The sequence below is a fragment of the Cibotium barometz genome, chromosome 10, assembly GCF_041138505.1.
Source record: "Cibotium barometz isolate CiBa-2024 chromosome 10, ASM4113850v1, whole genome shotgun sequence".
In the NCBI taxonomy this organism is placed as follows: domain Eukaryota; kingdom Viridiplantae; phylum Streptophyta; class Polypodiopsida; order Cyatheales; family Cibotiaceae; genus Cibotium; species Cibotium barometz.
The window spans coordinates 37496556-37508664 of record NC_141055.1 but is presented as its reverse complement, the minus strand read 5'-3'; the positions used below and the strand labels follow the sequence as shown (position 1 = coordinate 37508664).

At 47.1% G+C, this 12109-nt stretch overlaps 1 protein-coding gene across 6 annotated transcripts in view; it reads right to left on the bottom strand.

Moving 5' to 3' along the window:
- Positions 1-12109, bottom strand: part of LOC147634864 (CBS domain-containing protein CBSCBSPB3-like) — a 35344-nt gene that overhangs the window by 10272 nt on the left and 12963 nt on the right. For all 6 annotated transcript variants that reach the window (XM_086804066.1, XM_086804064.1, XM_086804063.1 and 3 more), the window contains one exon: positions 61-232. In XM_086804066.1, coding sequence (XP_086660192.1) covers positions 61-232 — 172 coding nt within the window. The remainder of the gene's footprint in view (positions 1-60; positions 233-12109) is intronic.

The following is a 12109-nucleotide window of genomic DNA, read 5'->3' as shown; positions in this document are numbered from 1 at the left end:
AGACAAAAAAAACTCGGGCATTCGAAATCCTGAAAACAAAAACGGAACTCTAATAAGCACCTTGTCAGTTATGATTCCACACAACAATGCACTCGAGTCTGTAAGGAGTGCAGCATCCACCCTTCGAGTCACCATACGCCGGCATGCATCTAGCACCGTTGTGCCATCTGGTATTGTCAAAGCCTTTGAGAGCCTCAACTTTTTTACGGTGCGCTCTCCTGTTGATCCTGACCTGTCAAATAAATGCTGCAATTTTAGAAACAGTACATGCAGGATGTTTCGTGCAGCAACCCTTAAAATAAGCAACTAGACACATTGCTTTAACAAGAGGGTCATGCAGTTGCTTATGAAAGCCGTTGATTGCATGATGCCGAGATCCATATGGACATTTATGAAAAAGAGCTCTTGGTTGTAATTCATGCCTTAAAGATATGGAAGCATTATCTTCTTGGGGCTAAATTTGTAGTTAAGACAGATCATCAAAGCTTGAGGTATTTTTTATCTCAAACTAAGCTCTCGGAGAAGCAAATGAGGATGTCAAACTTTCTTTCCATGTTTCATTTTCAGATTGTACATACTCCGGGAAAGAAGAATTTGGTGGCAGATGCTTTGTCGAGGAAGCCTTATATAGCTGCAATTTCAGTGGCCTCTCATGGAGACTTATCTGCCATGCGTGATCTTTATCATTTGGATGCTGATTTTTCCCATCTATGGACTGATTTGATGGCTGGTCACTCGCATGCCTCTTATGTGATCAAAGAGGGTTATCTTATGAAGGTAACTGCTTCTGCTTATGTGTGGTGAAGGATATGCATCCAAAGGTTATGGAGGAATGTCACGCTCCACCTTATGCTGGTCATAGAGGTATTTTACCTACGACACGCATGATCGAAAGACATTTCTTTTGGCCAAGCATGCGTAAAGACATTGAGGCATATGTACGCGCATGTATTACTTGCCAAAAGGTGAAATTTGATAGGCAAAAGCCTCTAGGTTTGCTTCAGCCATTGCCTATTCCCTCACAGCCATGCACGATGATCTTCATTCGTCTGAGACGATTGTCACCCGGTGATCGCTCAGGCTTCCTTCGGGGAAGCCTTTCCGATACACTATGCGTAAGAATCGTCGTAAGAATCGAACATGAGAATTTCTTCTCATACGGCTCGCGTAACATTACGAGAGGGTTAAGAACAGCGAGTGGCGGACGGGTGAGTAACGCGTAAGAACCTGCCCTTGGAGGGGGACAACAGCTGGAAACTGGTACTTCATGGATGACGTCCGGGTACTGAAGTAGGTATAGATGGTACTCTCTTATCTTTAGCAATCTCGACCATGTCTTCAATTCCCTTTCGCGCTTCGGCAGATTCTTTTGCAAACCCCATGTCCAATATCGAAAGGTCCCCTCAATGCTCTAACGCCCGCACCGGATATGGACCGAACTGTCTCACGACGTTCTGAACCCAGCTCACGTACCGCTTTAATGGGCGAACAGCCCAACTACCTCCACTTAGCTTCACCCAAGCTTCATCTTGGTCAATGGCCCTTCCCGAGATTGAGTGATGATCTTTTGACGTATCCCTTGTCTCTCTCCTCAGACCAGGCCGAATAATTTATGAACTAAGTGGAGTATCAGAACTCAAATGGAATGTGAATCATCGCGTGAAAGCATTACTATGGACTTCATTATGGGTTTGCCTAGATCCAAGCATGGGAATGATGCTATTTGGACCATTGTGGACAGATTTAGCAAGCAAGCTCACTTCTTGCCCGTCAAGAAAACCATTAAAGTTGATCATATGGTGAAGCTTTTTCTTGCTCACATCTTCAAGCATCATGGTATGCCTAAGTCCATTGTTGGGGATAGACATCCCAGGACTACGAGCCTCTTTTAAAGGGCTTTATATGATAACATGGGCACTAAGCTTGAGTTCTCATCTGCATATCACCCCCAAACAGATGGTCGAAGTGAGGCTGCAAATTCTGCTGTATTGGATTTGTTGAAGTGTTATGTGGCATATCAAAAGAGTGCTTGGGAGAAGCATCTTCCACTTGTAGAGTTTGCTTACAATAACACAGTACATGCCTCCACGGGAAAGGCCCCGTTTGAGATTATTTATGGCAGAGTGGTCTTGCCACCTATCCTTCGTACAAAGGATGAGATTTTTGTAGCCGATGAGTATGTGCGTGGCTTGGATGAAGTCTTTGCTCAGGTGCGGACAGCCATTGCAAGGTCAAGAGGGCTACTGACAAGCATAGAAGGGACATGCAAGTCAAGGAAGGTGATTGGGTATTGCTGAAATTTGAGAAAGCTAGGCTTCAGAAGAGGCCAAGATGAGAGGGATCATATCCAAAGTTTTCTACCCGATATTATGGACCCTTCAAAGTGGTTGACAAGATCAAGGAAGTGTCCTACAGGCTTGCTTTACCCAGTCATGGGAAGATTCACAATGCTTTTCACATGAGTCTTTTGCGGAAGTATGTGGGGCCAAATCCAAAAGAGCCTGTCACTCACAGAAGACCCGCCCAAGATTGATGAGCTTGAGGAGATCCTCCAGCCAAAGCAGATTGTATTTCACAAGGAAAGAGAGTTACGACATGGGAAGCTTTCCACGAGATACCTTGTGAAATTTAAAAATTATTTGCCCATTGATACAAAGTGGGTAGACGAGGATTATTTTGCTGACTACCCTCAGCTTTTGCAGGCATATCTTGAGGCTTTTCAGTTGAGGACAACTGTTTAGAAGCCCGGGGGGGGTGTCACCATTTGGTCCATCTCCATTTCTGGACCCACTTCTATGGAATTGTCACTCCATAGAGCGGCGAGATTTGTGCCATGTTCACATGGAGCCAGGCCGGTGTCCCACATGAAAGAGCCAGTCTTTTGGTGTCACATGGATGGGAGCCAAATTCGTGCCACCCATGTGTGACCGTGGTATGTTTGGAAACATGGGGGGATCAGTAGTAGGAATATATGGTATGCCAGGTGTGGGAACTGGCAATGTTGACCCTATGATGGGCATGAATGCTGGGGGTAGCAATCTTGTGAAGCCACTTCCATTTCGTCGCAGCAAGTGTGCTTATTTCTGAGCATTGAAGTTACCGATCTTCCCCGAAGCTTCCGCATGTTACAGTGGTATCAGAGCCTACGTCAAGTGTAAAGATTCAGCAAGAAACCAGAATTTTTTATTCGCTCATGTGGTTGGTTTTCAGACTCCGGTGGACCACCCCTTTCGGAGTGACTATTGTCCCTCGAAGGACGGTTGGTTTTCAGCCTCCGGAAGTCTCCTGCACACATAGTGGATGGTCAGATTGCGCTCCAGAAAGGAGGTGAATTTCCCTGCTATGGAGAGCTTCGACGACGAGAGAGACTAACAACCTTGGGATGCAAGACCGACACCAGCGGCTTCCTCAAATCATTTTTCCAAGAAAATGAATTTCAATAAGTATAATGGTAAACTCGACCCCACAACTCTTTATTCATGGTTGCATCAATTTGAAGCTTACTTTTCCGCAGTTAGAAAGAATGATACTGACAAGGTGATCTTAGCCAGTTGGTACTTGGAAGGTGAGGCCATTCCTTGGTGGACCCAGTGGGCTCATGCCCACACCAGATTAGGTATGGCAGCTTATGTTTGGGACAAGTTTGTAGCGACCTTAAGCAGCGGTTTCTACCGCCCCATTACCTTGAGCGACTCGAAGACAAGTTTAGGGGAGCGCGTCAGAACGCGCAACTAGTCCTTCAGTTTGCCTACATAATTTCGAACTTATGTTTGCAATTAGGCTTATCGGATATGGACAAGAAGGGGAAATTCCTGTTTGGCCTGGACACGCAAATCCAATGGGAGGTGAGGCCAACCTCCTTCGAAGACGCACTCTCGCTTGCGCAGAGTGCTGAAATGAAGCACAACGATGGCAAGCCCAAGACTTCCCAGCCGGCTACTCCCAAGGTTACCACCTCAGGGGAAAAAGGCCATAATCAAACGGGGTCTTTTCCCTAGGACAAAGCACGAGAGCCTCTAGCTCCAAGAACTCAACCAATGCGCCGCCCAATCTTACTCCAAACCAGAAAGCAGAGGCAGGTAAGACTGGTGGCAAATTGAGTGCTGAGGAGATTGCTCAGTACAAGGAGGGTAGGTGTTTCTTTTGTCATACAAAAGGACACACTTCTCGGGAGTGTCCTAAGAAGACTACCGCTCCAAAGACTGCCGCTTCAGCCTCCATGGCTTCCGTGGTGAGCGCAGCTCCCACACAAACCCCAGTGGCTGTCCCTAGTTCTTCGAATCCCAATGCTTCATTTGAAGGAATCATTAGCCGGGAGCTCGAAGATTAGCAGGACGCCCATGACCAGGAGTATGAGCGCAACGAATTGCTCAAGACCTTTGGCTACATAGGTGGCTAGAGAGTCGTCGTCTTGTTTGACAGCAGTAGCATGGAGGACGTGATCACGGAATAGACCGCTCGACGTGCCCGTTTCGTCCTGACTTTGGTGGACAAGCAAGTTGAGGGTTTTAGCACAAGCATGATAACAAGCGTCAAGTATGAAGCTCTAGGTGCTAAATTAGTTATTCAGGACAGAGTTTGTGCGTGATTTTATGGTTTCCCCTCTTGTAGGAGCAGACATAATATTGGACATTAAGTGGTTTCACAAGTTCCTTCCTGATGTCAAGTGGGACAAGCACACTTTCCAGATTAGTCGGAATGTGTCAAATGCCCCAGTGTCCATTAAGTGTGAGCCAGGAATTCCGAACTTTTCGCTCATAAGCCACTTGCAGGCTAAACCAGCAATCAAGAAAGGTGCACATTGTGCGATGATATACATCCAGACTGCCCAGACGGTGGCCAGTGCTTCCAAGAAGTATTTGGCTCTCCATCAAAAGTTCCAAGTCGCGACAATCTCCCTCCCCAGCTCCCCCTGTCCAGACCGGAGGACCATAAGATCGATCTCCTCCCAGGCTCGAAACCCCCAAGCAAATTTCCATATCGCCTTTCCAAGGCAATGGAATCAGAGTTGGACCGCCACCTCCAAGAATTGTTGCAATCTGGCTTCATCCGTCCCAGCGTGTCGCCATTTGCAACATCGATCCTGTTTGTCAAGAAAAAAGATGCGTCTTCTCGTATGTGTGTCGATTATCGTGCACTCGATAAGCTGACTATCAAGAGTAGATTCCCGATGCCTCAAATAGATTATATTCTCGAGAGGCTGAATGGAGCTAAGGTGTTCTCGAAACTCGATTTAAAGAGTGGATACCACTAGGTGAGGATTGTGGAGGGGGACATCCCCAAGACAGCCTTCCGTACGGAACAGGCCCACTATGAATTTGGGGTCATGCCTTTTGGCTTGACGAATGCCCCAGCCACATTCAACCGCATGATGATGCGTGTGTTTCGAAAATTGATTGGAAAGTGTGTGTTCATATTTTTGGACGACATACTAGTATTTTCAGCTACGGTTGAGCAGCATAACATTGATGTGGAGAAAGTCCTGAAGTTGCTAGAAAGCAACGAGCTCTACGTCAATGAGAAGAAGTCGGAATTTTATTTGTTCGAGGTTCATTACCTTGGATATATAATTAGTGCAGAAGGCATTCGACTTGATCCGGCTAAGATGGCCGAGATTGTCAATTGGGAAGTACCTCAGACGGCTTATGACATCAGATCCTTTGTGGGTATATGCCAGGCCTACTCCACCCACATAGACAAGTTTTCTGACCTCTCGACGGATCTCACCGATCTGCTAAAGGGTGTCAAGACTAAAAGGCAACGGATTCGAATGACTCCACGAGCGTTGGAGGCATTCAAGAACCTCAAGGTAGCTTTATCAGAAACGCCTTGTTTAGCACTTGCCTCGTAGGACGAGCCATTCCAAGTGATCACCGATGCGAGTAACATCGCAATTGGAGGGGTATTACAATAGAATGGTCATCCAGTAGCATAAATGTCTCGTAAGTTACTGCCCACAGAAAAGAATTACTCCGTCTACGATCGGGAACTCCTCGCAGTTATACAGGCCTTGAAACATTGGAATCATTTTCTTTATGGTCGTGACTTTGAGGTTCGCACTGACCATCACGCATTACGCTGGATTCAGACAATGCCAAGTGCACAGTGGAGTGACCGACAACACCGCTGGAGCCAGATATTCTAGCAATTTGGTGGTATGATTGAGTACCTTCCAGGAAAGGCCAATCCAGTGGCTGCTTTGATTCAAACCACTACACTCGACCTTGTTAGTACGGGACTAGATGACATGAAGCACATATATGCGGATTCCGAGAAATTTGATACACAATGGGAACAAGCATTGGATGCCACAAAACCATGCCACTTTTTGATACGCGATGGTTGGCTTTTCTACAAAGGCCGACTGTGTGTCATGAAGTCGTTCAGGGCAGCTCTTCTCCATGATGCCCGTGACGCCATTACTGGTGGTCATAGGGGCATGAATTCGACTTTGGAGAAGTTAGAACAACAATATTATTGGCCAAAGATGAGGCAAGATGTGTTTTCATATGTACAACATTGTGATATTTGTCAAAAGATGAAAGCTCCTCATGGGAAGAAGATAGGGTTGTTACAACCCTACCGATTCCTAAGGAACCTTTCCAAGATATTTCGATGGATTTTGTCACGAATCTGCCTCCCAGACCGAGTAAGCGTGATACTCAGTGCTTAACCATAGTTGATAGAATTAGCAAATTTGTTATGCTTATTCCATGCAGGGCCAATGTGACTACCGAAGATGTTGCCCATTTGTTCATTCGACGTTGGTACCCGATTGGCGGGATTCCTAGAACCATAGTGTCAGACCGAGATGCCAAGTTTACCAGTCATTTTTGGAGGGCATTGTTTGATAACTTTGGTACTAAATTGAATTTTTCAAGTGCATTTCACCCACAAACAAACGGGAAATCTACAACCAGTTGGCCTTTGATGTGTTGAAGTGTTATGTCCACGATCAGTAAGGTAAGTGGGAATCATATATTTGCCTTTACTTCAAGCTATTTTGAATGATTATTTTTCTTCAGCTATTGGCAGGACTCCATATGAGACAGCGTTTGGAAGACCATTCCAGTCACTATTGACCAAGACCTCATCTTCAGTACCTGAAGCGAATAGATTGACGGAGTCTTACTAGGAGATTTTGGAGTCACTAAAAGACAGGTTGGCTAAAGCGCAGGAGGCCTACACTCGACAGGCCAATAAAGACCAAAGGGATATGAAGTTTTCGGAAGGTGATTGGATTTATCTTCGGATTATGAAGTAAAGGTTGAAACAGGTGGGCAAGCGATGCCCAAAGTTGTCATTTAGGAGCTTCGGACCTTTTCCCATCCAGAGAACGATTAACGAGGTTTCAATGAAGTTGAAGCTACCTCCGAGTTAGACTATGCACGATGTGTTCCATGTCAGTTGGTTAAAGCCATATGCAAGTCTGATCCCTTCAGAAGTTAAAGACGAGGCGGAACCAGATATCATTGATGAAGCTGAAGTTATGGTTCCAGAACAGATCCTTTTGCACCACTTCAAGCATGGCTCAAGCTGAAGACAAAGACAAGTCCTCACAAAGTTTCAGGATCGAGGGACCCACGAAGTGGTATGGCTTGATAAAGAGTTTTTCGACGACTATCCGACATTATTGACGGATTATTTGGAGGTTATGCAGCTTCCGTTAAGTTAAGCAGAAGGGGATGTCACGTGCACCCCGCACTTGGATGCCACGTAGACATATCTGTACAGAAGGTGTAGGACTTGTGGTGGAAAACTGGTCCCATGTGAGCCCATTCCGAGACGAGTCAGCCAGGGTTCCACTCCAGTCGTCCGAGGTCAGGTGTGCATTGTTCTGCACATGCGTCCAAGGTCAGGTGTGCATTGTCCTACACATGAATCAGTGCCAGTCCGCGCTAAGAGTCTCCCTCTAGAATGATGTCAATGGTGCTGTGTATCTGGTATGACACTGGATGCCAAACGGCTGTTTAGCCAGGTAGGATTTGCAGGTAGAAGGGGGCATCCATTAGTGCTACCCCACAAAGGGGATTATACCCCATGGTTGGGCTTAGGCCACCCCAAGGGGCCCATGGCCTTTGCCCACCAGCCCAGGAGGGACTGGGCAGGCTGTCGGCCAGCCCAAGAGGACTTGGCCAGGCAGCCAACTTGCCTTGGGCCAGCCCAAACAGTTGGCTAGCCCGTTGGGCAACCTGGACTGCAAGCAGCCAAAGCCCAGCAGGCTATCCAGCAGCCTACGCAAGTGGCCAGACAGCCCCAATGTGAACACACCTAAAAAACATCATTTAATGCTAGATAAACAGATTGTGGAGGAAAATATAGCCAGCCGACCAGCATAAGTTGGGGGTATAAATACCCAGGGCATATTTCAATTCATTTATCTCATATTTCATCAAGGTGCTGAAGCTAACTCAAGGGCCACGACAGCCAAGGAGAAGCTAACACAAGGGTGAAGGATTGAAGGTCAAGGGCAGAGGATTCTCCTCAGCCAAGAAGGTTCAGGTTCAGTCTTTTATTTTCAGTTTTGCATCATTCTAATAAAAGCAAATACACCATTCGTGGTGGGGGCCCTACAGAGGGTATTTGGGACGCAATACTATGTCCTCTTCTCCCTCTCTCTCTCACTATTTTTTTGCACATCTACATTCAGTTTCTGTGTTAATTTCGTCACAATAAGTGTGCTGATTTCTGAGCATTGAAGTTACCGATCTTCCCCGAAGCTTCCGCATGTTACAGTGGTATTAGAGCCTACTTCAAGTGTAAAGATTCAGCAAGAAACCAGAATTTTTTTCTCGCTCGTGTGGTTGGTTTTCAGACTCCGATGGACCACCCCTTTCGGAGTGACTCCTATCCCTCGAAGGACGGTTGGTTTTCAGCCTCCGGAAGTCTCCCACACACATAGTGGATGGTGCAGGACTTGGGGGTGGAAAACTGCTCCCAGGTGAGCCCAATCCGGGACGAGTCAGCCAGGGTTCCTCCACTCGAGTCGTCCGAGGTCAGGTGTGCATTGTCCTGCACATGCGTCCAAGGTCAAGTGTGCATTGTCCTGCACATGAATCGGTGCCAGTCCGCGCTGAGAATCTCCCTCTAGAATGATGTCAGTGGTTCTGTGTATCTGGTATGACACTGGATGCCAAACCATTGTTTAGACAAGTAGGATTTGCAGGCAGAAGGGGGCGTCCATTAGTGCTACCCCAAAAAGGGGATTATACCCCATGGTTGGGCAGGGGGTAGGCCTTAGGCCACCCCAAGGGGCCCATGGCCCTTGCCCACCAGCCCAGGAGGGGCTGGGCAAGCTGTCGGCCAGCCCAAGTGGGCTTGTCCAGGCAGCCAACTTAACTTGGGCCAGCCCAAACAGTTGGCTAGCCCATTGGGCAACGTGGACTGCAGGCAGCCTGCAGGCGACCAAAGTGGCTAGACAGCCCCAATGTGAACACACCTAAAAAACAGCATTTAATGCTAGATAAACAGATCGTGGAGGAAAATATAGCCAGCCGACCAGCATAACTTGAGGGTATAAATACCCACGGCATATTTCAATTCATTTATCTCATATTTCATCAAGGTGCTGAAACTGACTCAAGGGCCAGAACAACCAAGGAGAAGCTAACACAAGGGTGAAGGATTGAAGGTCAAGGGCAGAGGATTCTCCTCAGCCAAGAAGGTTCAGGTTCAGTCTTTTATTTTCAATTTTGCATCATTCTTATAAAAGCAAATACACCATTCGTGGTGGGGGGCCCTACAAAGGGCATTCGGGACCCAATATTGTGTCCTCTTCTCCCTCTCTCTCTCTCTTTATTTTTTTGCACATCTACATTCAGTTTTGTGTATTAATTTCATCCCGACAAGTGTGCTGATTTCTGAGCATTGAAGTTACCGATCTTCCCCGAAGCTTCCGCATGTTACATATATTGCTTGCGAATGCATGTGTGCGTCGTATGTGGAATGACGCATGGTTTTGTTTTTGGTTAACACAAGTTATGTGTTTTTACTCGGCTTTTAAACTTTTGCTGCACGTTCTTATGGAACAAGCAAGAGTCTCATGTCACTTTGACGTGAGGGCATAGCCATATTGTGCAGGATGATTGTTTCATCACCCAGATGCACTTGAGGGCCATTGCTTTTCTTATATGAGGCATCTTTGCGGGACGGATGCCTTACTATGCCATTGAGTGCAATCGAGGACGCTTGCCATTTGTCAAGAGGGGGGTTATGTTACGGCCCTGTGTTTTTCTCTTGACATTATGCAAGTGTGCACGGAAACATGGTGGACAGTGTGCACGACATTTGTCAGGTGTTCATACTTGGGGTCAAAAAGGACTCAAGGTATTATTAAAATCCCTTTCATAACCCATGTGGGGGGAGGGGACAAAAGGTTTAAAACCTTATAAAATAAAAGAACACCCCTTTTGGAGGGATCGTTGCCCCTATGCTATTATGGGGGCCTACGCTTCTTTTGGGGAGAGGGGGTTGGCGGCTGGAGAGATGCGCTTCTCTCTTGGTGAATAGCAGGTGGGCTTGGCACATGCTCTCTCTCTTTCTAGCTTGGCACACAGAGGGCAAATTGCAGGCGGCGCACAGGGCTGCAGTGCAGGTCTCTTTCTCTCTCTAGGCACACCAGCGGGCTAGACTGCAGACGGGAAGAACTGCAAGAAGCACAGGGAATTGTTCTCTCTCTCTCTCTCTCTCTCTCTCTCTCCCCTGAAAGGAGGTGCAGGACTACAGGTCGTCACAGGAAAGGAGGCACAGGGCTGAACAGGTCTCTCTCTCTTGGAAGGAGGTGGGCTGAAGGAGGCGCACAGCCGGGACTGTTTTGAGACTGTTTATGGGTTGTTTTGGTTGGCTGCAAGTACAGCTGTGTGCATGGATTCCTGGCTGCAAGTACAGAGTCACTTGAATGTGTTTTTTGGCATGGAGGAGATGCAAGCTCGCATGAGTGCATGTTCATGGAGCAGATGGTTTTCTTCCTGCTTGAAAGGAACAGAGGGACTTGCAGTTTTGGGCATAACTATGTATCTTAGTTTCGGGGCAGATTTACCGTATTCAATGAGAACTCTCTCCTCTGTATGTGCGCCGTGTTGGCACTGTCTTTGGATGGTGCTCTGTATGGTTGCAAGTTTTGGTTTCTGGCTGCAAGTATAGAGTCACTTGAATGTGTTTCTTGGCATGGAGGAGATGCAAGCTCGCATGAGTGCATGTTCATGGAGGAGAGGGTTTTCTTCCTGCTTGACAAGAACAGAGGGACCTACAGTTTTGGGCATATCTATGTATCTTAGTTTCGGGGCAGATTTACCGTCAAACATATTCAATGAGAACTCTCTCCTCTGTGTGTGCGCCGTGTTGGCACTGTCTTTGGATGGTGTTGTGTGTGGTTCTGTGTGGAGACAGGACAAAGCCTAAGGGTTGTGAGGGCAAAAGGACAGAAGGACCACGAGAGATCAGAGTAAAACCACACAGCATGAAATATGTGAGTGAATATATATAAAAGGGTGAGTGCAGATATGTACAAGAGCCCTCATATGAGAGGTGACTCTGAGCAGAAAGAAGACCAGTGTTGAAGCAGAGAAGATGTCGGAACTGAAGCACGATCAATGACGAAGGCTCACGTCGATGTGAGGCAAAGCACTCTGAGGTGATAGTGGCAGCGGAAAAAGGTAACGTCAATGACGATGATGGTGGTGCAGTCTCTGATGACACGGGTGTTGCGTACCTGAAGCAGAGAGGGCTGCCATCCCGAGTGGTGCAAGCTCTGGTGACACAGGTGCTGCGTACCTAAACCAGTGAGGGCTGCCGTCCCGATGTAGCAAAGAGGGCTGCTGTCCCGATGTGTAGCAGAGAGGGCGATGGCAAAATGCACAAGATATTCTGAAGGTAAGCACGGATGTGAGCCCTGATGTATGCACTAATGTAAGGCTGAGATAGGCGCTGATATAAGCCCTGACGTAAGCCTGATGTAAGCGCACATGTGGGCTGATGTATGCTGCAGCAAAATGCAAATGACTACTGAAGCAAAGCGCAGATGTCTGCTGAACCAAAACGCAGATGTATAAACGCTGATGTATGCTCTGATGTAGGCGCTGACATATGCAGAAGTAAAACGCAGATATGG